The sequence below is a fragment of the Hyperoodon ampullatus genome, assembly GCF_949752795.1.
Source record: "Hyperoodon ampullatus genome assembly, chromosome: 12".
Lineage (NCBI taxonomy): Eukaryota > Metazoa > Chordata > Mammalia > Artiodactyla > Ziphiidae > Hyperoodon > Hyperoodon ampullatus.
The window spans coordinates 88,703,601-88,729,970 of NC_136925.1; the positions used below are offsets into that span (position 1 = coordinate 88,703,601).

At 51.8% G+C, this 26,370-nt stretch overlaps 1 protein-coding gene across 1 annotated transcript; it reads right to left on the reverse strand.

Moving 5' to 3' along the window:
* Positions 1-461: 461 nt before the first annotated feature.
* On the reverse strand, positions 462-25,311 carry THBS2 (thrombospondin 2; the record flags this gene model as incomplete). The annotated part of the gene is made up of 21 exons (XM_079716165.1): positions 462-827; positions 2,295-2,434; positions 3,553-3,650; positions 4,192-4,463; positions 4,941-5,168; positions 6,470-6,704; positions 7,330-7,448; positions 8,910-9,069; positions 9,847-9,954; positions 12,594-12,812; positions 13,236-13,388; positions 13,471-13,598; positions 14,084-14,257; positions 14,998-15,174; positions 15,387-15,551; positions 16,885-16,981; positions 17,529-17,669; positions 19,261-19,457; positions 22,038-22,122; positions 23,297-23,853; positions 25,260-25,311. The coding sequence occupies 21 exons, from the start codon at positions 25,309-25,311 to the stop codon at positions 820-822; spliced, it is 3,513 nt and encodes a 1,170-aa protein (XP_079572291.1). The 3' UTR covers positions 462-819.
* Between the last annotated feature and the right edge of the window lie 1,059 nt (positions 25,312-26,370).

A 26,370-nucleotide genomic window follows, 5' to 3' on the forward strand; every position in this document is an offset into this window, starting at 1 on the left:
ATCAAGTGACAACTGGCTACGAGTTCTCTCAGGTTCACAATGGCTGGAGGGGCCAACCACGGTGACAGCACTTCCCTAGGTTAAACCCTCACATAGACGAGGCTTTGCCAGGCCCACGTCTGCACCCACATTAGAGCCATTTTGCAAGGATATTCCTTCTTTAATGAGACAGCATCAATGAGGGCTTCCATTGTAGGACAAGAGAGTGGGGGAGGGGTATTCATTTATTCCCGTAATTATTTTTGATGTTCCAATTAGTTACTTGACATCCCACACATGTGACTGGTATCTCCTGACCTCTTTCTGAGAATGGCATTACTTCAGACTTGAGTTGACCCTTCTTTATAATTGACCTAATAGGATTTGGGTGCTCTCACACCAAACTTAAAGAACTGGAAGTAGTGTAGCAATATTAAGCATAAATGCTTAATTTATGATAATTGCTTATACACAATATTCCCTTCAACTCCATATACACATAAATAAAATAAGTACTTACATTTCATATGTAAACGTCATTCTTTTTAAACACATAAGAGAAAACAATGTAATATCATGCTCAATTTTCACTCCACATAAAGTCTCATGAATCATCAAACTGTTTTTCCTGTAGTGGGTTGGATGTTCATCTTTCATTTCCGTTAATATTCATCCTCTGAAGGCACGTGGGCTTGGGTTGATAACAGGAGGTGAAGAACCACTCAAGGTTGGGGTCAAGGACAGGAGGTCGGCTAGAGAGAAGCTGGGAGCACTGGGATGGACTGAGGTGTCTGGGTAACAGCGTCTACAGTACTTTGCTGGAAATACAGCAAATCTTGTTCAGACATCTGCAAAACACAGTGAACAGAATTTGGGAGATTGGACCATGCATTTTGTTTTGCTTTATTTTGTTTAACTATAACCTAAATATCACTATTTCTATTTTTTAAAAAAAGGTTTCCACAATATGGATGGATGTGTGAATGGTTGAATGAATGGATGGATGGTGGATGGATGGAAGGATTGATGGATAAATGGAAAGATGGATGGATGGATGGATGGGTGGGTGGATGGATGGATGGATGGATGGATGGATGGATGGGTGGGTGGGTGGATGGATGGATGGATGCATGGATGGAAGGATGGATGGATGGATGGGTGGGTGGGTGGGTGGATGGATGGATGGATGCATGGATGGAAGGATGGATGGATGGATGGATGGATGGATGGATGGATGGATGGAAGGATGGATGGATGGATGGGTGGGTGGATGGAAGGATGGATGGATGGATCGATGGATGGATGGATGGATGGATGGATGGACGGATGGATGGATGGAAGGATGGGTGGTTGGATGGATGGATCGATGGATGGGTGGGTGGATGGATGGATGGATGGATGGGTGGATGGATGGATGGATGGATGGATGGATGGGTGGGTGGTTGGATGGATGGATGGATGGATGGATGGGTGGGTGGTTGGATGGATGGATGGATGGATGGATGGATGGGTGGGTGGATGGATGGATGGGTGGGTGGATGGATGGATGGGTGGGTGGATGGAAGGATGGATGGATGGATGGGTGGGTGGATGGATGGATGGATGGATGGATGGGTGGTTGGATGGATGGATCGATGGATGGGTGGGTGGATGGATGGATGGATGGATGGGTGGATGGATGGATGGGTGGGTGGATGGATGGGTGGGTGGATGGATGGAATGAAGGATAGGGAAAAGAACACTTCAACAAAAAAGACAAATCAACATTCTTGTGTGATTTTTGAGAAGTATCTCTGAGCCTTACTTACCTTATCTGTAGAATAGGGATATTTTCATATCTACATGAAGACACAGGCTTAGACCACACAGAAGCCAAGTTCTCTTCCAGATCTATAATATTTTGATTCAAATATGCTCCTAGACTGATAACTAAAGAGAAACTTTCCCCCATCCTTCCTTCCTTCCTTCCTTCCTTCCTTTCTTTTTTTTCTATCAAAGATAGCAATCTAAAATGCCATTAAGAGCCCAGAAGGTGTAGAAAATATAAAAAGCTATGGGATACAGTAGAGTGGGACAAGTAGAGCATGTGGATAACTTAAAAGTGTTTGTCCTACCAAAGACATTCACATTGAATTTAAAACAAACAAACTGACAGACTAAACCAACTCAAGCTGACCAAAACAGAACATCTGCCTGACAGGCCACCAGCTTATTTCCCTGATGTGTAGATTTTGTAAAAGGAAAAGTAAAATATGTGTTCCTTCCCCATCCTCTGTGCCACTAACGGCCCCAATGAATAATGTCCTCACACCCACCTCTGCATTCATATTTCAGGTCAGAGAAGTAGACCATTTCTTGAGAGAAGACAAACAGACCCAGCCGCCCACCAGCGTAGGTTTGGTCATAGATGGGTCCTGAGTCCGCCATGACCTGTTTTCCCTCATGCACTAAGACTCTGAAAACAGGGAAAAAGGAGAAAGAAAGAGAATGTCAGCTCTTTGAAGCACAGTCACCGGAGGGCAAGAGGTCAGTCTTCTCCTCATGAGGCTGGCCAAGAGTAACACAGCACCACCCCAGAGCCCTCCTTCTTCCCCATGACTCACTGACAATCATCCACCCAAGCATCCAAGTTGTCTCCACCTTCAGGAGCCAGGAACAGTTTAGTGGAGTCAGGAGGCCCCTCCCTCTGCCTAACCCTAACTCTAAGCCTCCCCCATGTCAGCAAGCTCCTGGCCTTCACACTGCACTAGAACCACGAGCTCACCTGCTTCCTCCCCACAAATTGTGAGCTGTGTGATACCAAGGACCAGGTTCCACCCTACACGTACAGATGCACTAAAGCTTCCCTGGTAGGAGAGGAGTGAACAAACAGGGACACTCCACAGAAACATCACACCCCTGGCACCAGCCTGCACCTCCCCTTCTAAGATGTGCTTGTTGTCACCAAGGACACGCACACACTCCTGGTGAAGAATCAGACTGGCTCATGCTCTTAGTGACTAAGTTTAACTTTGCAAAAAATTTAAATCATCCGTATTTCGTTTTATAAAATTAGAAATTGTCCCAGCTTAAAAAAAAATGTTGATTACAACTGCTGTCATGCCAAGAGAAAAACTTCTGTTGGACTGATTTGTCAAAGTTTTGTTCAAGATGTGTTTTAAATTCAGCCATTCACAATATCAGAAATAAATAGGAACCTGTGCACCAAAGAAATCACATGCTAATTCACAAAGATGCAGTTATTTTAATGGCACTTTCCCTCCCTTGCCCATAATGTTCATTAGGAGGAGAGATGCTTATCACTTTCTGGATTATTTTAACAAGTTTGATTTTTCTTCTCTTCAACAGTTTTGTTTTTGCTTTTTGCTTTTTTAAAAAACGTGAAGAAGATGCTGGACAGAAAAGAGACAGCACTTAAAGTGGAAGAATCCAGGGAACAGCATACAAGTTAGAATCCACTTTGGCTTATTTATCTGTTAATGTTCTAACTTACCATCCAGTGGAAAGATGTTCTTGGAATGTGAAAATTACTTGGTAGAAATACAGCCACTACTGAGCTACCCTCTCACCTACCTTATGTAACCTGTCTTAGGTCTGTGGGTCAGATGCCACCTGTAGGCAGTGTAGTCCTTCCAGCCAATATTTTTGGGGTCATGCCATAACGTGCGAACCTGAGGAAAAACATCACTTGTGAGTATAATTGACACCCTGAGCCTTAACCACAGTTTTACGGCACAAAGCGGGGAGACGAAAACATTACTCTGCTAAGTAATCCCTATGGCCCCTGCTGCCACATCTTCCTCCGATATATTTCATATTATGAATCTCTAGCATGAGAAAAATCCACTGATAGGGAACAATGTAGCTCAGTGCAAAGAGCACAGGCACTTGGGCCGAGTCACAGATTCTCTACTTCCTCAACGTGGGACCTTGGGTGAAACACTTAAACTTTTGAAACCCTGTTCTCCCTATTTCTATAAGGGAGTACGCCTACGTTTCATGTGCAAGAGGATTACCAATTGTGTTTATAAAACCACCAGGCATGGCATCTTTAATAAGTGAGGTACCCGATAAAAGATTATTAAAAGCACCGTGACTTGAGGTAAAATGAACAAAGACCGAGGTGGGGGTACTTTTGCGATGGGCAGGTACTGCTCTCCTGAAAGCTCCCAGCAGCTGCCGGCCTCGGTCAGCAGAGGCCGTCCTCCTCACCTGTCCCTCTGTGTTCCCCGTGTGCCACAGCGCGTTCCGCAGGTGCTCGCCTGTCCCCGTGGTGGAGTTCACCACCTTGAGGGACACCCCTGAGTAGCCGTACGCCCGGGTGGGCTGGTCTTCCCAGTAGGTCTGAGTGACCTGCTTCCACATCACCACGTAGAAGCGGCTGCTGGACTGGTAGCCAAAGACGAAGCCAGCATAGTCATCATCCCGGTCTGTGTTGACGTAGAATGTGCCGCTGAAGTCGACTGACCCAAACTCATCAAAACCTGGGGGCCAAAGGGAACATTTGGTCACAAAACCAAGTCAGAAACAGCCCTTTAGGAAATTACTGGATGAGCCCTGGGACCACTGGATGCAGGTGGAAAGAGGCTCTCCTCTTCCATCTAACTCAAGGTCTGTTGCTGTGGGATTAACAACACTTGTGGAATTTAATCTTTTTAGATCCCACTTACAGAGTTATGGCAGAGCTTCACCACCCTAGGTAATAATTTACAGACCAAGTCCATAAAATGAAATGGCTTGCTGAATATTAAATCACGGAGAATTTGGAGAGGCAAATAAGTGCTTCCCCAAGTTCTCCCATCAAAAATATTTAGGCAGATGGTTTTACAAACCAAGGGAGGATGGGGGCTACCAGAAAGACCCACTGCTCCTGTCCACTCGGTTTTAAAGGGCAGCCCACGTGCTCCGTGGGCACCTTACTGGCAGGAACCGCAAGGGGTGGTGCGTATTCTAAGGCTCACCAACAGCGATGCCAGGGTCGGAGTTGGCCGTCTGCACCAGCTCTTTGCCTTGATGGCGAATGACCCAGTTGGGATCGATCTGAGTGGTGCCCTTGGGGTCCAGGTGGACCATCTGGAAGTTCCTGAAGTCTGTCTCACTGATGGCGTGGTTCTCAGGACACACGTCATCAATATCGGGGATGTTGTCATTGTCAAAGTCGTCTTTGCAAGCATCACCACGCCCATCACCTGTCACCAAGGACAAGCAGAGAAACACGCAAAGTAAGGGTTTGCTGTCCGCCTCTCTGTGTCTGAGAAAACTTAGCACATGATTCTCTGAAAATTCAAGGTTAGGTGCTTGGCAGGACCTGGACCTGCCTTCCTGGACCAGTGCCTGTAATCTCTGACGTTTCACCCCAACGCTGTGAGGAGTCTGGATGCTCTTTTCAAAACGTTGCTGTGATATGCCCTGCAGCAAAGCATGCCATAATCCAGTTCCTGTAGCGTCATTTCTCACTTCCTTCTGAACTTGAAACTGGGGGTACAAAACCTGAACACCGCCAAGTGAAATCAAGCTGAATTTCCAGCTTTTTTCTCTGATAGTCTTCAGAACCTCTACTATTACCTAAATCACCCCTGCCTGTAATCTGTTTGGCACTGAAAGCAGAACTTCTTCATGAAAAATGATTTCCCTAAGGAGATGTGGACTTCTGTTTTTGGAGGAAAAACAGAACCTCTAATGAGGTGGGGATGCGGCCATGGGGCCGTGGACCAGCCTGGCACACATAGAGATGCCTGCTGAGACCTTCACGGCCATGCAGTTCATGGTAATAGTGATGATCCAGATGACCACTTACCACTGCAATTAGGCCATTGCAGTGCCTACTGCTTTAGAAGGAGAAAAAGATACCAAGTTCAACCGAATTTCCATCACATCCTTCAAACTATCCTTCAGTTCTGTTCAGTAACACACATCCACGCACTGGGTGACAGGCACACACTCACGCAAAAAGGAGCTTCCAAAACCCCTAAGACATCCCTGAGCACACCAGCCTTGCCTCCATCCCAGCCTCCCTCCTGGTAAAAGGCTGCTCAGTAGCCAGCAAGCGCCCCCATGCCCTGCTGTGGGGACTGAAGCCGTCTGTCCTCTTGTCAAGAATGAGCTCTGTGCTGCTCTTGGGATGGGGGGTGGTGCTTGGAGCTGCTCTTCAGTCAGTGAGTCTCCACGTGCCTCTGGGTCGTGTGGGCTCAAATACCCCACACCCCATCTCATCCACGGTGGATGTGTGTATCCTCCAGGCAGCACCCGGGTTAGCCAGGATTGCACCCACAGGCTCCAGCTGTTGCCAGAGGACAACCAAGCCACCACTGAGCCCAGCTGTGCACCTGTCATGTTACCTGCCACACTACCTGAGACTCCTGCCCCCTCCAGGTCCTGTGCTAATGGGCCACTTACTCATGTCAGCAGTCGGGCTACATACTTCTTTCTCCCGGCATTTCGCGCTCCTGCAACCTCTCTGCCTCTGCGGGGCAGCTGTCACAGGACCTACCATCTGAGTCCTCCTGGTCGGGGTTGGCGACCAGCCGGCAGTTGTCCCTGTCATCGGGGACCCCGTCGTTGTCATCGTCCGAGTCACAGGCGTCCCCCTTGCCGTCGTGGTCGTGGTCAGCCTGGTTGGCGTTGGAGATGTAGGGGCAGTTGTCCTGGTTGTTTTGGTGTCCATCCTCGTCGATGTCTTCGTTGTTGTCACACTGGTCTCCCACGAGGTCATTGTCCACGTCGGTCTGGGAGACAGAGTTTGGGGACAGCAGCATTGAGCATCCATCCAGTGAAACAGATGCCAGGTTGAAATTCACCAAGGGCACGTGGCCTGTACCACCTCACTCCCAATGTGAGCCGTGACCGCAGAGAGGAAACGGCCTCCAGAGTCAGGACTGGAGTCCAGGGATCTCTCCATCCTAACCCACCTCCCTATGGGGATTCACTTTCTTTAAGGAAGACTGGAAAGAATTAGCTGCAACAGAATCAAGTCCTTTCTGACAACATCTGCTGCAACACATTCTAGGAACTACATCAGTATGTTATGTTCTCACCGTGTCTTCCAAAGGCAAATCTGGAAAAGCAGCCAATTCCTATGTTTGCATCAGGGAAATACGGAGATAATTAGATGAAGACTCTCTCCTTTCAGACAGTGGGACAAAGGCACCCACTCATCTGGCCCATGACCACGGAGATACGAGTCATGCTCAGACCTGAGTTCAATGTTTTCAGTTACAATGATTGAAAAGCCTGTGCTGTCGCATCCTGGCAGATGGATTGAAAGCTGCAAAGCCTTGCATGTTCTGTGACTGAGAAGCTCCTCCATCCCCGCTGCTCTTAGCCACACCTGATCAATCACCGGTCAATCACCTGGTCTGGGTTGTGCACCAGGGGGCAGTTGTCGCAGTGATCGCCCACGCCGTCCCCGTCAGTGTCCCTCTGGTCAGTGTTGTACACGTAGGGACAGTTGTCTCGCTCATTGAAGACATCTGTAGGATTCAGGGGGAAAATGGAAGCATAGGAGTTTAGCAAAGGCACGTTGCTTTTCCTATCGCAGTAAGCAACTTGCGGCCAAACTTTTGTTTAATAAAAAATGATCTAAGAAATCATAAAATGTAAAGATTATTAGACTCATGGCAGGTTTCCCATTAAACTTAAAACTCCCTTAGTTTGAAGCAGAACCAACTCTCGGAGGTTTCTGGATGACATTACACACGGAGGGCTGATGAGTGAGTCATCACAGCATAAACATCCGAGTCCTCACGCTGACTATTTGCCCTAACATCCATTCAGAAAATTTGCATCACGCTCCTAGGACCTGATCAGCTTCTGGGGCTCCACTGCCTCATCTGTTCCCTACGTTAGCAGGAAAATAACAATGGCAGAGACTGACAGGGGGTTTAGCTATAGTGCCTTATACCCAGAAATCTGAAAATAGATAATGAATTTCATCAACTTTGGGGTTATGAAAACTGAGTTAACGGTAATCAGGCTCGAAGGGCAAAGCAAAACCTCACAAGTCAGTGAGTCAGCAGGAAAGCTTGAGCCAGGCTAGGCAGCTGTCTTATCCTGGCAGGTGGGGGAAGCCAGGGGGCGAGGCAGTGAGAAAGGACCCCTGAGATATGCAGGGGGTCAGACCTCACAGGTGGAGGATTGGAGGAGATGCCCAGCTGCTGGAAAGCCCTAGAGAGCAGCACGGCCGGATGCTGTCTTGGCGCTGGTGGAAGCTGGTCAGTGTGATGCCAAGTTACACCAAGAAAATAGCCAGGAGACAAACGCAGGTGGGGGTGGGTGGGCGGAGTCAACGGGAGTGGGTGTGAGTCTGTCCAAGCTGCTTCCTGAGCGTCAGACACCCAGGGCAATGCTGTGCCGTGAGGTGTGGAGCTCATGCCCGCGGCACTGGCATCTAAGGTTAAATAGCCTGGTGGTATCACAAGCTTCTGAAGTCCGGGGATACCTGGAACCCCTCGGGGAGGCTTTGCAATGAATGATTCAATGAATGGTTAGAAATACAGCATGGAGGGAAATAGGAGGGAACACAGGAGAGACAAAGCTGTCCTCAGGCCTTTCTCAGAAGCGCGGCGGGGTCAGGACAGGGAACTGGGCTCCTGGGGCTGTGAACAGAGGTGGACCTGAGAGAAGACACCAGGACTGGGCACAAGGACACGGGACAAGAACTCAGGGTCAGGAAAGGAAGATGACAAACACGTAGTTTTCCAAAGGGGAAACTAGGCCGGCGACCTGAGGCCGGCGACCCCTTCCAGGAACCCACGGGGACAAGGGGCCAAATGAGGCTGGGACCCTATGGGCAAAGCGTCATGAATCATTTTGTCTCACATTAGTGCACAGGGGAAGCTGGGCTTATGCAGTAACACGGAATAAAGCATGGAGTCTGGGATGACTGCCGCCCGTGAGCCCTGAAGCATGTCAGGAGGATGCGTGGGACTGACCATCTCCATCGATGTCCACGGAGCAGGCGTCGCCCTCCCCATTGCTGTCCGTGTCGATCTGCGCCAGGTTGTGCACATAGGGGCAGTTGTCGCAGCGGTCCCCAACCTCGTCTTTGTCGTAGTCAAACTGACGTGGGTTGAAGACAAGCTGGCAGTTGTCCTAGAGAGAAAGCGAGGGAAGAATTTAAGAAATAGGGTAGGGATGCTTGTTGAATTGCTTATAAAATGGCTTAGCACTTACAGGCTATGTATTCAAAGTCGATCAAGGTAATCTAGGTAACTATAAAGTGTTGGCAAAGGTAGCCATTGCTGACACTTTCTTGATATCAAATGATTTGATAATTATTTATGCATCTGTCCCTATGAAAAATTTTGATATTTTCTATAGCAAAGGTGATCTAGCACATATTTCATGGTGAGGATAAAAACATAAATGTAAAGGGAATGAACGAATGAATGAGTTAATGGATCAGTGGAAGCCAGATGCAGTAAACCTGTGAATAAGAAGTTAGCCTCTCTATCTCTGCTAGTGCTGAATTACGGACTAACATGTCAGATCACTTATGTTTGCAACACTTGTCTCAGGAAATGGTAACATCTAAATTCTGCCCTAAAAGCTGGGAGTGGCAATGTCACTCATCCCACGCAGCCCCCATCGCTGGCACCCGCCCCAGAAGCAGCGGGGATAAGTCCCTTTTATGCAACTAAAGGTAAACAAACTAAACCACTGAAAGCGCCTCTGGCAGAGGACCCCAGGCGGCTCCATGCTCCGGCTGCCTCGTGTGCTTGTGCGAAGGACAGACGTTCCCTGTCGGTGACTTTCTGTTACTCGCGCAGGAGCGCTAAACCCGGCAGTTCACGGGGACCCCTGGGTGCAGAGCACGGCGCTCCCCCACTCCTCAACCCGAGGGCAGGTGCTCAGGTGGGGGGGACCCACCTTCTCATCGCTGACGCCGTCATTGTCATCATCATCGTCACAGGCATCCCCGATGCCATCCTTGTCAAAGTCTTCTTGCCCAGAGTTAGGCAGGAGGGGGCAGTTGTCCTGCAAGCAGAGGAAGCAGGCTAGTTACAAAAACACTCCCAAGAGCCCCCTTCTTTCAGATGAGATAATGAGGGCGGAGCCGGCGACACCAATGCCAGGCTCCTGTCCTCGCGGGAGCAGGAGGACGGAGACCCCACGGCGGGGCTGGGGCCCCACGTTTCCCCTCAGGTGCTGCTCTAGGACCGACATCACCACCACCAGTGAGTTGAGGCAAAAGAAGCCTGTGTCCTGAGCTCGGGATCCCTGTATGCAGCTGAACGACTGCAGGAACCAGGAGAGAATGAAAATACAGGACAGGGCAGAGCCCCCCGTCCCACTGCTTCCCACAAACTCCAAGCATCCATCCAAGAGCCAAGGTCATAAACCTTCAACCCTCACTAGCCAACAGGTGGCCTAGAGTCTCTGTTCAGGAACCGAAGCCCAGCTCCCCAAACCATCTCCCTGATTCAGCTCTGCCCAAGAAGTGGAGAATTCCCATAACAGGGGAAAAAAAGTCATTTTATTTCAGTCCAATGATATAAGGACTCAAACCTGAGCTGTACAGACACTGCAGCCTGAGGGAGCTGGAAACACCAGGAGAGGGTCCACGTGAAGGTGTTTCGATGCCATTAACACAGGTGTCCCAGAAGCCCCAGGGGTTCAAGTGGGTCAGGGGTCTGATCAGAAGCACAGCCCAGGGCCATGTCTGGAGCCAAGCTTCACCTCCAGCCCGTGAAGGAGGAGAGCATATTCCTGTGGTGTGGACACAGGTGCTGAGGGAGGGATTCAGCACCTTTGCAGAGATGAGTGAAGGAACCTCTCAGACGTGGTGAGGGGGTTTCCCATGAACTGTCTTACTTTTGCATCTGTTTGTTCCCATAAGTTATATTTAATGCAAATACAATGTGCAAATTGTGCAAATTTTTTCCTTTTTTTTTTTTTCTTTTTTTTTTTTTTTTTTTTTGCCTACGCGGGCCTCTCACTGTTGTGGCTTCTCCCACTGTGGAGCACAGGCTCCAACGCGCAGGCTCAGCGGCCATGGCTCATGGGTCCAGCTGCTCCGCGGCATATGGGATCCTCCTGGACTGGGGCACGAACCCGTGTCCCCTACATCGGCAGGCGGACTCCCAACCACTGCGCCACCAGGGAAGCCCAAATTGTGCAAATTTTGATGTGCCACCTTTTTAGTTATTAAATTCCTGTCTGAAGTTCCACAAAAATGAAAAAAAAACAACAAAAAAGGTGTCCTTAGCTTCGTGGACACCTTCCATTGTTCCTGCTACGGTACCAGGGCATCCTGGGTCCCTAGTGGAAATCTTCATCAATAATCGCATCCAATAATCACCCACTTCCTGCAGGGATTTCCATGCTTGACACCTGACCTTGTTAGGTCAGGGAGATACAATGAAGGTTGCGAACTTTGTCTCTGTTATTTCAAAGCAGATTCACTTTTTGTTTCAGTCAACATCTGCCATCTTTAATCAAGAGGGCGAAAGATAAAATTTCATACTCTCTTACTCAAAATTCACAAGAATAAATAAATATTAAATAGATTAATATATTTACTTTTGCAGGTAATGTCTTTTGTGAGTTTGTAGTATTTATATTTCTGAAGCTTCTAAGGTATAAAACGTCACTAAAACGTTTTGGTACACCTTGTTTAGTGGTCTGAATGGTGGTCCCCTAAACATATGCCATGTCTTAACCTCTAGAACCTGTAAATGTTACCTTATATAGCAAAAGAGTGGCTGTCACCTTACATGGTAAAGTTAATATCACCTTATATGCAAAAGATGCGATTACTGATATAAGGGTCTTGAAAGGACGAGTTTACCCTGGAGTATCCAGATGGGCCCTAAATACAACCACGCGTGTCCTTATAAGGGCGTCAGGGGGAGTTTGAGACAGATGCACAGAGGAGCAGGCAGAAACAGAGGTTGGGGCGATATGTCCACAAGCTACGGACACCTGGAGGGCCCAGAAGCTGGGGGAGGCTGGAAGGACCCTCCCCTGGGGGAGGTGGGGGTCAGCCCTGCCACACCTTGACCTCAGACTCCTGGCTCCGGACCGTGAGAGGATGAAGTCCTGCCGTTTAAAGCCACCAGGTTTGTGGTCATTGGCTGCAGCAGCCCCAGGAAAGGACTCCGCCCCGTTACAGGCCCTAAGGAAGCCCCACTCATCCGGGGGCCCTAACCGCTTCCTGTGTGCAGCACATGGGGGTCTTTGCAAAGAAAATTGTTTGCTAGACTCTGCGTGACCGTAGCCCGGCCCACCTGCAGACCTCAGGCCCCCATAGCCTTGGAGGAGGGTGGGGCCTGTTTACATCGCCCCACCCCCAGTGATTTCAAGCCTCTCTTTGTATTCAGTTAACAAACATGTATTAGGCACCGCATCCTCTCCCAGCTCCCAACAATCAGCTGCTTTTCCGGAGCGATCCTGGAATGTGTAGAAACCCACTAGGCAGATGCCTTGGAGGGGCTAGTGGGTGGGCAGTGACACCCCCAGCTCCCGTCAGCTTCTGGGGTGAGGACTACACAGAGTGCAGGGCCCACAAGGAGCCTCTGACTGTTTGGACCCGTAGAGGCACCTCCAGGGGCACAGCTGCCTCAAGCTGGAACCACTGGGGCCTGAGGAAGGGGGAGCCCCTGCCACACCCTCACCTTGATGCAGTGGTAGGTGGCATTGGTGGCGCAGACCAGGTTCTTGTTGGGCCAACCATCCAGGTCCGAGTCCTCCCCGCAGATGAGCCCGTCGCCCGCATAGCCTGTCTGGCACTCGCACTTGTACATGGGGTCGCTGAAGTGGCCCAGGTAGATGCACTCCGCATGCTTGTGGCAGTTGTGGCTCTTGTCCTTGCAGGGGTCCTCAGGCTCACACACCTGCGGGAGGGCTGAGCGTGTTAGGACGCGTGCTGACCCTGACCCTGACCCTGACCCTGACGGGAGGCGCGTGCAGGGTACAGGGCTCCCGGCCGCCCACAGGATGCTGAGGAGGGGGCAGCATCCAGAGACCCAGGGTTCTGCTCCCCTGGAAGGGCCCGAGCAACAGCAAGGTCACGTCAGGCCTCCGGTGGTGCCTGGGGCCATGGGGAGACCACGAGTCCCCACCCTGGGCCTCTGGGATGCTGTGCGTGAAAACTCAGCCCTGTGGTCCCTGCAGGTAGGGTCGCGCTGGCCAGCAGAGTGAGACCGCCTCTCCCCCAGGCCGCCGTCCCCGCTCCTGCCCCGTCCACCCTTCAGCTCCAGCTCCCTCCTGACTGTCCTGCTGTCTCTAACAGGAGCTCGGAGGGCTGAGCCGCTCACCTGCTTCTCCGTCCTGGCCGCCTCCAGGCCGACGCCGAAGGGCTGGCTCCCCTTGTAGCGTGGAGGGCAGGGCAGGCAGTGGAAGCCGGGGTTGGTGTTGACGCAGCGGTGCGCCTTGCTGGTCGTGAAGCACATGTCGGTGACCACAGCACACTGCGGGGACCAGTGGGCCAGACGTGAGCCCGCGCCCCCCACCTCCGAGGGACGCCCCACCGCCTGGGGAGGGGGCACCCACCTCGTCCAGGTCCTCGCAGTGGGTGCCGTTGCCCAGGAAGCCCAGCGGGCAAGAGCCGCAGGACCAGGACCCGTCAGGGAAGCTGCGGCACTCGGCTCCGGGGAAGCAGGGGCTGGACAAGCAGCCGTCTGCACGGAGGAAGCACAGCAGAGTCAGCAGCCGCCACCGGGCGGCGCCGTCGTGAACCCACACGCGCAGCCCGGGGCTGCCCCTCACACACCCTGGGGCTCAGCTGTGGAGAAACTGAGCGAGTTAGGAAGATGCTGGGAGCAGCCACCCAAATTCACCACCTCCGAGAGTAAAACGTCGGAGAGGTAGGGGGTGACGGGGCACACGTGCACTGTGACCGCACTACCTACGATGTTCCATTCTGCATGGCATGCTTTCTGCTTTTATGTAAAAATGCCAGAGGAACATAAAGCAGAGGGTAAAACTTCATGTGTGTAGAACTGATTTTTCTTCTTTGTATTTTCCAAGCATTTTTATACCTTTAATCAGAATTAAAACCCAGTGGTGTCTTCAAAGACGCCTGAGGCTGGAGCCTCCAGGCCCCATGACAGACGCCCATCGGCCGAAAGGCTGGAGGCTGCGGGCCTGTCCCGTGCACACCCACCTGCGGGGCAGCTCCTCCTGTTACACATCTGATGCTCCGTGATGTCGCCAACGCAGTCCTTCCCCCCGTGCTGGGGCTCCGGGCTGTTACAGATGCGTGTCCGCTCGCGGATTCCTCCGGCACAGGTGACCGTGCAGGCCGACCATGGGGACCAGGGGCTCCACCGACCGTCGACTGGGGGAGAGAGGACACAGGGGTCACTCGGGGGGCGTGGCCCGTGCTGGGGGCTCAGGACAAAGAGCCTGGGATAAGGCCATGTCTCCACACGTGGAGGAAACCTGGGAGGAATGTCCTCTCAGGACCATATGGTCAGGAGGGGTGCAGGGGGTGACAGTTCACTTGTTTTTGTTTTGTCTCCAGGAAGGGAAATCACACAATCTTTTGCGCTCAGAACCTGGGACCATTAACCGGGGGCCACTGGCTATGGGTCCACCCCTGCCACAGGCAAGAGGTGCTCACGTCTGAAAAGCTGTGCAGAGCTGAGTTTCACTTTAAATGGCTGTCACTCATCATCAGTACAGGTAACTCAGTAGGGAGAAGAATCACAGCACAACCTTTTCTGGGTGAAGACCCTGCCCCAGTCCCAGAGCAGGCCTGGTGCGGGGAGCACGTGTCCTCCCAAACCCAGGCCCCAGGTGCCCCAGATGCAGGGGAGGCCGCCTCCTGAGACCCCCTCCTGTGCCTGCTGTCACTTCTCCCTCGGTCCTGGCCTATTTCTGCTCCATCGTGGATTAATTTGAGCTTGTTCAGGGGAGGTCAGAGCTGAGCACGGCGATCGGCATCCACCCCGAGGCCCAGCTTCTAGAAACCAGCCAACCGAGAGGATCCCAGTGCCTTGATCTCGCGGGGCCACGCCGGGCCTGTGTCCTGCTAAAGGCCGGCCCCGAACCTGGACCCCGCCCTTGTCCACTCACCCGGGCAGGGCGGGCCCTGGCAGGCCTTGGTCTCGCGGCCGCTGCCCTTGCAGCTCCGCCCGCCCAACTGCGGCACTGGTGAGTTGCAGAGCCGGATACGGGTGACATTGCCGACCCCACAGGTCACGGAGCAGGAGGACCACGGCGACCAGTGGCTCCAGCCACCATCCTGCCGGACTAGCGCGTGGAGGGAACAAGCACATCAGAGGCTCAGGGCGCTGAGAGAAAGGCAGGGCTGACCCGTCCCGGGAGTCTGCTCATCAACCAAGCAGGAGCGGGGAGCCCAGCTGGGCAAGAGCAGGATGCTTGGGCCAGGGGGAGCACCTCCCAGAAAAGGCAGCAGCAGGGGTTCTCTGTCCCCCCCCTCCGGGCCGGCCTCCGACACTCACTGCGGTGGTCGCACTTGCCCAGGCTGCACGACCGCGTCTGGATGGACGGCCCCAGGCAGGTGTTACTGGTGACGTCGCAGGACCGCCCCCTCTGCTGGGTACCAGGCCCGCAGGTGACGGAGCACTCTGTCCACTCCGCCCACGGGGACCAGCCTTCCTCGCCGTCTGCTGGGGGGCACACCCCTGACCATCAGACCTCCCCAGGGACCGCCCCACACAGCAGAGCCCAGCCCTGGGCTCCGAGCTGGATGCCCCAGGTGGGCTCTGGCAGTGGGCAGACACCAGGGCCACCCCAGGTCTGTCCCAGGGTCGGAGCGCAGGGGCCACACTCCCAGGAAAGGGGAAGCAGGGGGATGCACAAGGAGCTTGGCCAGAAACCCAGCGTCTACTGGCAGGAAAGGGGTCTGTGGATGCTTCTAACGGCTTCACAAAGGAGAGCGCTGAACCCTGCCTGCACAAGGTTTCGCCTGAGTTGCTAAGATGTAACTTATTTCCACTTGAATCTCCATGTGCTGATTTATATATGGTGATGAAACTTCAATTTTTGGTTGAAATTACAGTACACTAAATTTCATTCCAAATACTTTAAATTGGAACAAGTTAAATAAAAAGGCAATTTCTTGCCAAGAAATTCTTCACAGGAAATTATCAATCTCTGAATAACAGAAAAGTTGTACCTTAATGCAAGAGATCTTTCTGGTAAATAGTAAATTCTACAATTCAACGTCCCAGAAGCAGCAAGATAAGAACTTGAGGAGACCCTTCCTGGGCTTTTACTCAACAACATGAAACAGCTCCCTCTGGGCAAAAGTGGACCCTCAGGCTCCTGCAATCACACTGTTACTCTCTGTAGCATGTCCGATTTGGTCTCTGTTTAACACCTAATATACATCAGGCACTTTTGTACATTTGTGCTGTTTATTTTCATCCTAAAACTAACCCTGTGTCATGCGGACACTCATTCTGTATTTTACAGATTAAGAATCTGAAACCTGGAAAAGCCACATTTTGCTCAGATTCATGGCGGGGCAGAGCCTGTGCTCATGTCCATGGGCTCCCCGAACAGGGAAGCTGTCCAGCCCCACCCGGGTCACCACACTCAAGGACCCCCAGACCAGGATGAGGACCAGAGAGTGAAAGACAAACAGGACATGCAGAGCAGGTCTCAGAGAAAACAACCGATTCAGTCAACGCTGCTGATGACACCACGAGGAAGGGGGCGGGGAGCCGGGTGTGAAGGAGGCTCAGACGCTCCAGGGTGAGCTAGGGGAGGGGGACAGGGGACTCAAAACAGAGGCGGGGGCTGTGGCTTTGGACCAGCACAGGAGGGAAGGCTGAGGAGGACCAGGGTCACCGCAACTCCGGAGCCACGAGCATCTGGGTGCTTCAGGAGGACCTCGGAGCCCTGGCCCCTGTGAGACCATCTGACACAGACCCACAGGGTCACACAGCCAGGGCCGCTGGGGCCGAGGCCGCCGCCCGCCCACCGGGCACTCACCGTGGAAGCAGGAGGGACAGCACTCGCCGTCCACAAACGACGGGTCGGCGCATGTGGCGGGAGGGCATCTGATCTGGTGGCAAACGGTTTTAAATTTCTACAAGGAAAAGAGGCATTTATGTCACTCATTTAAGAACATGAACACTGACCCAGGGCTTGACTGGAAGGGTCAGCGGGAAGGCTGGAGGTCTCTGCCCGCAGACCCCGCCGGTTACAGGGACACGAGTGCATCTCTTGCCGCGCCGCACGCTCCACGGGGCCTTCCGCGCGCTGCCGGCGGGAGGACGTGCAAGGTCGCAGCGGCGTCCGGTGTCCAGGCCCCCAGCAGTGGAGACCAGGTGGCAGGACATAAAGAAACAAGTGGCATGTCGTGTCGTGGGCAGTGACCCCATCCCCAGCAGCTTGTGCGGAACCCGAGGCCCTCGCAGGACCGAGTTGTATCAAACACAAACAAGCGGGGGACCAGCCAGCCACCAGGTGACACTGGCTGCACCCTCCCCGGCTCCCTGGGCGCAGAACCACGGGCCCACTCGGGCCTCATTGGAGGTGGCCCCCTTCCCCACGCCCCACGCGCAGTGCGGGGAGCAGCGAGCGGGAAGCCTCCAGCCCGGGGCCACCACCAGGAGACCGTGTGCCCGTCTCACCTTGCAGGTGCACTTGGTGCAGCTGTCCACCACCCAGGTTTCATTCTCCACAAAGAACCTGCCGTCCTGCCAGCAGGCGGACATGTTTCTGGTCTTGGGGGGTCCTCCAATGAGCTCCCAGAGAAACTGGTTGTCATTTGACTGGAAAGTGGAGGGAAAGATGTCAGCATGGCTGCAGCATGGCTGCGCAGCCATCGCACACGGGCGGGTGGAGGCCGCCCAGGCGTGAAGGAGCCTCATGCTGGACCACGGAGGACGGGGTCCCTCCCGCCACCCGCAGCTGGAAACTAAGGTTCAGTTCTTGAATTCATCCATTCTTCCAAGTGTGACAGACACGGCTCTGATAGCACAACGGCAAAGGCAAACAGACATAAGCCCTGCTGTCATGGGGGTTACAGACTGCAGGAAACAATGCAAAGTTTTAAAAAAATTCAACTAAATGGAAGTTACACCATTTGTCCCATGAGCACGTGTGTTGTCACCTCCCTCCTTCTAGGCACCCTGCTCCCGCTAACATTTCTGAACTGAGGATAATGGGCGCTTTGAGAATCACCCAAAAGATATGGACCCCACCCTCCCGGCGCAAAATGGACAGAAACACACCATCCGGACGTTTTTGTGTGATTCAGGGAGCTGGCGAATTTCCTTAATCCCCAACTCCAATGTAGGTAAACTTCTCCTGAAGCTCTTTTCAGCTGAAAGCCAGACGCATCAGGGGCAAAGGCTCCCCCGCTCCTGTCTCGGCCTCCCTTCTGCAGCCCCTCCCCCGCTGGGACCACCCGGACGCCACCAGCACCAGCAGGGCTGAGGCTCTGTGCCCTGAAGCAGCCAGAGAGTTAGAGGTCACACGCCACGTGCAGCTTGTGGGAAGGTCCTCCACATTTATGAAGAGCCCCGCCCAGCAGGGCCCCCGCCTGCGGGTGTCCCTGGTCTCGGCACCCCCAGCCCTGGAGGCTCCATGAAGTGGCGAGCGCTGGGCAGGGAGGGTTCTCTTACTCCCCCTCCCGCTCCTGTCCCCACCCAGCACGTGGTAGAACATTCCAGAAGCCACACTCTTCGTGGGTACTGCCCAGCCAGCGCCCTAGCTGGAGCCCCATCCAGGACTCGAGTCAGAACCCGCTCAGGGCCCTTGGGCGGAGAAGAGCCTCAGGGGCCTGGGGACCCCTCCCCTCTGTTATTTTTTCCTCAGCCTTGCTCCCCGCCCCCGGACACAAGCTTCCTTCAGGCTGAGCTCAGCCTGAGGACTACGTCGTGGGAGGATGGGCCAACGGAGGCTGCTTACTGCCAGCAACCTGCTCTGAGTCCTAAAGCACGCTTCCTAAGACTTGAGGCACGTGTTCTCCCCCTTGACGTTCTGTGGAGAGGAAAACCAGTTTGCCTGTTATGACCTCGTGCCTTCAGGGACAGGCTCCACTCTGAACGCCATTCTTTAAATGAACGTACCTCCCTCGTGTGCAGGCTTTCTGTTTCCTGGGAGATGAATCCCCAGGGTTGAAGGACTGAGAGGAAAGCTCGTGGCCCGTGAGCACATTTTCCATAAACATCCCTCTCCCGCCCTCTAGCCACGTGGCATTTAACCACACATCCGGGACCGTCAGCCTGTTCGTCCAGGGAGCCGGGTGGTTACTCCTGGCTAGCAGTGGCTAGTCGGGGGTAGTGGTGGATACAGTGCTGGTTAACGGTGGATAGTCGAGGTTACTCGTGGTCAGAGGAGGGTCCCCGGGGCACCCACCACTTTGCGCAGGTTCTCGTGGAGCTGGTTCACGATGACGTGCAGCCCTGACAGCTCCCTGATCATGCTGCCCAGCTCTTCGCAGGAGTGCTCACACACCTCAGGGCCCTTGTCCTCGCTCCGGCCCACGTGCTCCATGGAGACTGGGGGGCTCAGGTGCAGCGTCTCCGTGTCCTCGCTGATGGCGTTGGCTTCGGCTGCGGGGAAAACATGGAGCAGTGAGCCCGCCGGCCTCTGGTCACAACCTGGCTGGGCCCACAGGGCGCTGTCCAGAGCACTTGAGCTACACGGGCGCCCAAGAACCCGAGAGCTGGTGGAGGTGTTTCCCATTATGGCCCTGCTTGTACCAAAGGGCGCTGCTCACCTCACAGCACCGTAGGGACTGAGCCTCAGACACCACCCATCAGCAGAGCAAAAGGTCAGCTCAGGGATGGAAAAATGCAAAAAGCATCAGAGACCTACATCTGCATCATGCATTGTGTTCAAACTCATTAGAGGCAACAATTTCCTATTTTTCTTGTTTTTATATAAGTATTTATATAATTTATTATATAAGATAAGTTCCTTCTTTTTGTCCCCCACCCTAAACTTGTTTCCAGCCCCATATTCTCCATAAATTCCAACAACTCCTTTCACACCTCATTTATCCCATTTTTCCATCCCAAACACCTTTTCTTTTGGCTACTGCATTAAGGCAAATTCAGTTCTTTTCTTGCTAAATGAGTAATTTCATCATTTCTCTGCTGGCCTCACGAGACCCCCCAGAAAGGCAGAATCCCAACCATGGGCTCAGAGCTCACTACCCCAGAAATAGTACAAACCCCTGGAAGTCCCTGAACATGGGACACACACACGGCTATGCCACTAGTTACAAAAGTGATCTGGGCAAGTGCCGAGACGGGTGTCGCCCTCGGGGGAGCCTGGCCAGCTGGGATGTGGCCGGCAAGCCAGCCCCAGCGTCCTCTCTGCAGTGATGCTGAACTATCTTGTCCAATACATTCCATTACTGAGTTACGACTTGTCAATGTCATAATTCCGTCAGACAGTCTATGATCGAGTTTTGTTATTTGGTTGTAAATCCTGTTGCAACTCACATTGATACCTCAGACTCACCAGACCTAAAACCATATATAACCATACAGACATAAGCATATTAATCACTACATGTATGTAGAAGAATAAAAATACAGCAACAATAAAAGTGCCTGGAAGTCCCACGACCGTCTCATGGAAGATGGGCAGAGCCCTTCCTCAGGATAGGACATGCCCCGTTCGTGGCATGCAGGACAGGGACCGGGGTGAGGGCCAGGTCCACTCTCCCCACCATCGAGGGTCAAGTGCCCCCTTTCCTTTTCTCTGTCACAGAGACGTGCCCACCCCGCCGGGTGACCGCTTCCAAGGATGCTAAGCTCTTATCTAGAGACAAGCAAGTCTCCCTCCGCCAGGGCCCCCGGGACCACCTCCTCTTTCTCTGTGTCCTGTGGGATGTCAGTTAGTACTGTCTTAGCCTTTTTAGAACTTTTGCTTTTTTATGAGCTCAGCTCCCCACAAAAAATGTCCATGAGCTAATCCAAAGGGGCTGATATTGGCATTTCAGCCGGAGCTGGCGGTTTGGGATGGGATGTGGTCCAGAGCTTCAGAGGCTGTGGTGCTCAGGGAGTTTGGAGCTGAGGGTGTGTGACAGGAGGCCTTATAAGGTCCTCTCACTGCACAGGCCACCAAAAGTCACAGTTCAATTTCTTTCCTTCCCTGAGCTCAACTGGCCAACTGTTGACAGACGCACAGATTGAAAGGTGGACGGCCTTGGATGGAAAGACGTGGATGCTGCCTCTGCAACGCCAGTGCTCGGGGCTTCGGGCTCTGAACCGTCAAGCCAGCACTCCGGACACTCCGGGGTCAAGGGCTGGGTCACAGAGCCGCAACTGTGCATTACAGACATCAAATCCTATGTATCCTTACGCATGGATCCATACAAGAACAATTTATATTTGCTTACAGTTGACATGAAGAAGCCTTTTAATGGAAGTAAATCGGAAAATGGGATCACGTGGCATATAAGAGCCTCTTGTGTGGGACTCAGCCTGGGGGCGGGAGGTGCGCTGCTCTGACGCTCACAGGCCACTCCCCCGACAATTAGCGGGCCCTCCTGGCACCTCGCTTCTTTATTTGTAAAGTGAGGAAAGTGGATGAGCCCACCTCAAGGGGTTTTGAAGATGAAATGACACATTGAATTCAAAAAGCCCCAGCATAGTGACCTTCAAATATCAAATGCTCAAGACAATGTTGACAAATTATGGTTGAATGTAAATTCAAAATGCAATTAACAGACAGCGTGGGATTATCTATCAGTGATTCAAGTGGCGTCCATTTTCATAATAAGGCTGTATCAACAGTTGTGAATAGTATGATAAAACTTCCATAAACTAAGTTGGACAAACATCTGTGGTGTTATCTTATTAAGATGATCTTCACACATCAGTAGACTGGAATAGTTGCATGTATTTAAAATCATGTTAAAATGCCAGGGATTTATTTTTTGGCATGTAAAATGGATTATATTGGATAATTAAAATATATTCATAATTAATCCTTCAAGCAATGTATTGTTTCAGAGGCCAACACATCCAGGCTGACCAGCGAACTCATTCAAGGCCATGGCGGCACTTGACACATATTCCAACATGTTTACTTATGTCCCACCAGCCCCTCCCCACACACCAAAGGAGGAACCCATCAGAGGTGGGACATGGGGCACCACACGCAGCTCAGACACCTACCTCCCTGGCTTTGCTGACAACCCTTCTTGCTCAGAAGATCTTCCACAGAGTTTTCAAACACTAAGTAGACGTTCTGCAGCAAACCCTGAAATATGTACAAGGAAAGAAATGGAGATGGATAAACAGCAAATGTTCGACGCCACATTAAACGCTATTTCAAAATTACAGGATGTAAACTTATAGCAGTGAGAACATTTTCTTCTGTGCTTTTATCCTCAGCAGGTCTGAAATCTCATTAATGGGTTATCTGTATATGTTACTTTGAAGCTTCGTTTGAGGCAAGAGGCAGACAGTGGGGTTGACCCGAGGAGAAGGAAGAGTGTCTTAGAGAAGGGGTGGTGGCCCCCAGAGGGATGGCAAGGGTTGTCTTCTGAACACGCTCAGGGGACAGCGGGGGCCACACTCTCTCCACAGGGGACTCTGAGGGTGCCTGGTGTTCCCGCATGTGGCCCTGGGTCTCGGGAACGTGCACTGCTCCAACCACAGAACAGACGGTACAGCTATGAGACCAGGCCGTCCTCCCGGTGACAGTGAGGGGCTCGTCCCAGCGGGGCCAGTCGGCCACGTGGGCCTGGGGGGCTTCCTGACGATGGCCAGAGACCACGACCAGCATCTCTAGGCCTTTACTGAAATAACTGAGTCTAATCATACATTTATTTGCAAAGAACACACACACCTGGAGGAGAATAATTACTAACCCTCTGCTGCAGGTTCTAACCACTTGCATTTAGAAAGATCCTCTTGTAAAAAATATTATAACTGAGGTGAACATGGAACGATTCCCTCATAAATCAATAGCCCCTTCCTTAGAAAACATAGTTTTCTCTCCTGTCTTCCTGTCATGTCAGTACTGAGTTGGAATCTGGGGGTCTGGGATTATAGAGACATTTGAATGGGGTTGATTCCTCAATCATCAAATTAATCTACACTCAGGAAATTGGTGACCATTTGTGCAGCTAAGAAAGGGCACCTATGACAGCTTGCTCTGCTCATTCCTGGTTCAGAAAGCCATGTGTGCTATGTGTGCATGTAAGAGTGTCTATGAGTGTGTGTGCATGCATGTGTATACGTGTATTGTGTGTGCACTTGTACATGATTGCATGTGCCAGTGGGTGTGCATTGTGCACGTGGAGCTTGTTGTGGGTAGGTGCACATGTGTCTGCTTCTCCAAGACCACCCCGACCCCTCAACAAGGCAGCTCACTAAGCGGGGCCCCCACTGGGGTCCCCAGGCCCTAGGCTGCGTCCCGCAGAACCTACCCTGAAGTGACTCTCTCGGGCGGGGCCCTTGGCCACGTACATCCTGCTCTTCTCCGTCTTCAGCTGCTCATAAAAGGGCTCGTCCAGCGTGAAGCTGTCCATCAGGTCGCAGCCCACATAGAGGCTGTAGGTCTCTCCGGTCACCTGCACAGTGATGTTCTTCCACTGGGAATCAGCCAGGCCCACGTCCTCCAGGGAGATGACGTGCTGGGTGCCGTCCACCCAGTACGTGAGGTCCAGGGTGTCGGCGGGGCCATTGGACACGATCTCGAACTGCCTGTGTGTGGCGCCTGGGCCCTCCAGTGCCAGCAGGGTGCCCCTGGACTTGCGGTCCTGCTTCAGGCTGGCCGTCAGGAAAAAGCCCTCCTTCCGCCGCATGGCCTCGGCGATCCGATCCAGGTGCTCCGCGCTCACCGGAGGAATGTAGTCAAAGCGCACGAAGCGGTAGGCGGGCACGCTGGGGTCCGGCCCCCGGAACTGCTTGGCCCCGATGGTCTTGCGGTTGATGTTGCTGATGCTGAAGAGGTCAAAGGCGGTGTCCTCGTCCTGGTCGCCGGCTGCCCGGGGAGCAGAACAAGGGGGTCACGGGGAGCAATAGGCATAGGCACCCTCATCTCGGGGCCCCAAGTCCCCCCCTTCCTCGCCTGGGTGCTCGGGCTTTATTCCTCAAAAACCACTGCTCTCCTCACTCCCCAGACATCTGCTTCCACAGGACCAGCTCCGCCCTTGACCAGCCAGGGGCCCTCTGCTCAGACCAGCTGACACTTTGCCCAGTAAGCCTTCCTCCAGGAAGGATGCAGCGTTCGGGTCATGCTTGGTCCCACCTGCTCCCGGACCAGGACCCTGGCCACCTGCTCTTTCCTGCTCTTCCACCCAGAGCTGAAGCTCGAAGGTGACCTTCTTTCTAGCATCTGATTGCCCAGAAAGGCATCCTGCAGGGCAGTGCACCTCCAGTCTTGCCACTGGAACATTATTAGAAAGCAATTACATTTCATGTCGCTCTCTTAGACAGATCAGCTGACTTGATCTTATCACGTGGGAATCCCTTATTTTGTAGAAAGATGTGCTCCCACCCAGGGCTCACCCTGCAGGGGAGCATCTGAGAGATAATGAGCCGTAAGGCCACAAATGAATGGTTTTAAGTTACCGTCTAAACTACTGGAAGGAGTCATTGTCAGACCTCACCAGCTCCCAACACTTTAAGTCATTCACAATAATTTTCTGAACACAAAGTTTAAACAGAGAATAACTTTTCATCTAATACTTGGCAAATTAAAGCATTATAATACACAGTGCTGTTGACAGAAGTGTCATTTTACTACCTGCAATAGAGATATTTGCCCATATATCAAAAATCCTTAAAATAATTAAAACCTTTGACTCAGCAATTTTACTTTGGGAAGCTATCCTAAATATATAATCACAAACTCTAGGATATATGTATTCACAGCAGTATTCCATGAGGCATCATTTATACTAGTGTAGATGGGATGTGTAAAGTAAACAGGAATTGACCTAAAAATACTGGGGGTTACCTTCTAATGGAATATTATACAGTCATTAAAAATCATGTTGTAAGAAAAGAAACACATGGAAAAATATTTTTGATACATTTTTAAGAGCAAGAAAAAAAGTGGGAAGGAAAGAATTTATAAAACACCAAAAAGTTTAGTATGCTGTAAATATCACATATGAAAAAAGGCAAAAAGTGCTCAGCAAAAGACTGCATCTCCAGGTCAGAGGGTATCTTTCTCTACCACCTGAATTTTCCAAAAATAAATGATTTCCTGATGTATGGACTCAAAACTAATTGGGGATTTATCTTAAACTAAGTTAAGAAGGCTCCAAGAGATGAGATGCTCCATCCAGGCCTCCACTTTGTCCACCCTCCTCCCACAGGTGAGGCTTGCTCCGGGAGCCCAGGTCACCAGGGCAGGGGGCGGGGGCGGGGGTCCACACTCACCCTGAGCACTGTACCAGGGCCATAAGGCTAGCAGCAGCAGCGGCCACAGCATCCTGCCTCTGCCCAGCTGAACCCCTGCAGATAAATCAGACCCGTTACTCCTGAATACATAACCTCAAAGTCTAGTGTAGATTGGAATTTTTACTCATATGACCATTTGAAAAGAATTTGTATAGGAAAATCAGAAACACATGGATTTGTGAGCAGTTAAAGCTAGATAGGAAATGTGCTTTTCAAATGGATTCTTCTAACTGTAGCTGGTATTCACTGGTCTAGCATTTGCTGACAAGCACTATGCTAATGACATCCTAAATATTCATATTATTTAACCCTCATAATGACCTAGGAGGCAGCAACTACTGTTATCATCTCCATTTTACTGATGGGTAAGTGGAGTTCAGAGAAGTTAAGTGCTTGCCCAGAGCAATGATGCTACTGAAAGGTGTAGCCAGGATGTAAACCCAGGAAGTTTGAATTCAGAAAAATGTCAGCCTGGGGAAAATAACCTATGAAGACATTTTGTGTAAATAGCCAAGAAAAAAGTTGCACATGACTTAATTAAATAGAATAAATATTAACTGTATATGAGTTAGAAGTAAACTTAGTTTGGTGATCATAATTACAAAAAAAAAAATAGCCTTCTACTTAGTAATCATTTTTGCTTTGCTTTTCTATTTTCCTGAGGGCTGTTTTTCCATTCTTGAGGATTCTCAGTTGGCAGGCTCAGCAGACACTGGCCCAGAAGTCAGAGACTGGCCAGGAGCCCGTTCCACCGTTAACCCCTGCTCAGCCTCCTGGTCTCCCCACTGAGCAGCACATGGTCCCAACGCCCCTCCAGCGATACACTGCGTCCCACTGAGGCGAAGCCAAGCTGAGACCCGCACCCCTCCCTGTTTAGGGCTTCAAAGATCCTGAGCTTCTCAGTAATGAAGAAATCCAAGGAGTCCCCTCTCCAGAAGGATTTGGGAACCTAGAACTACCCATTCCCCCCAAGATGGGGACCATCCCCTGGGGAAGCAGGGTCCATGCAGGACCCTCAGGTTTCCCCATGGGATCCAGACACTTGCTCTCAGTCTGTCCACAGCAAGTCCAGAATTTCGCTGAGTTCCAC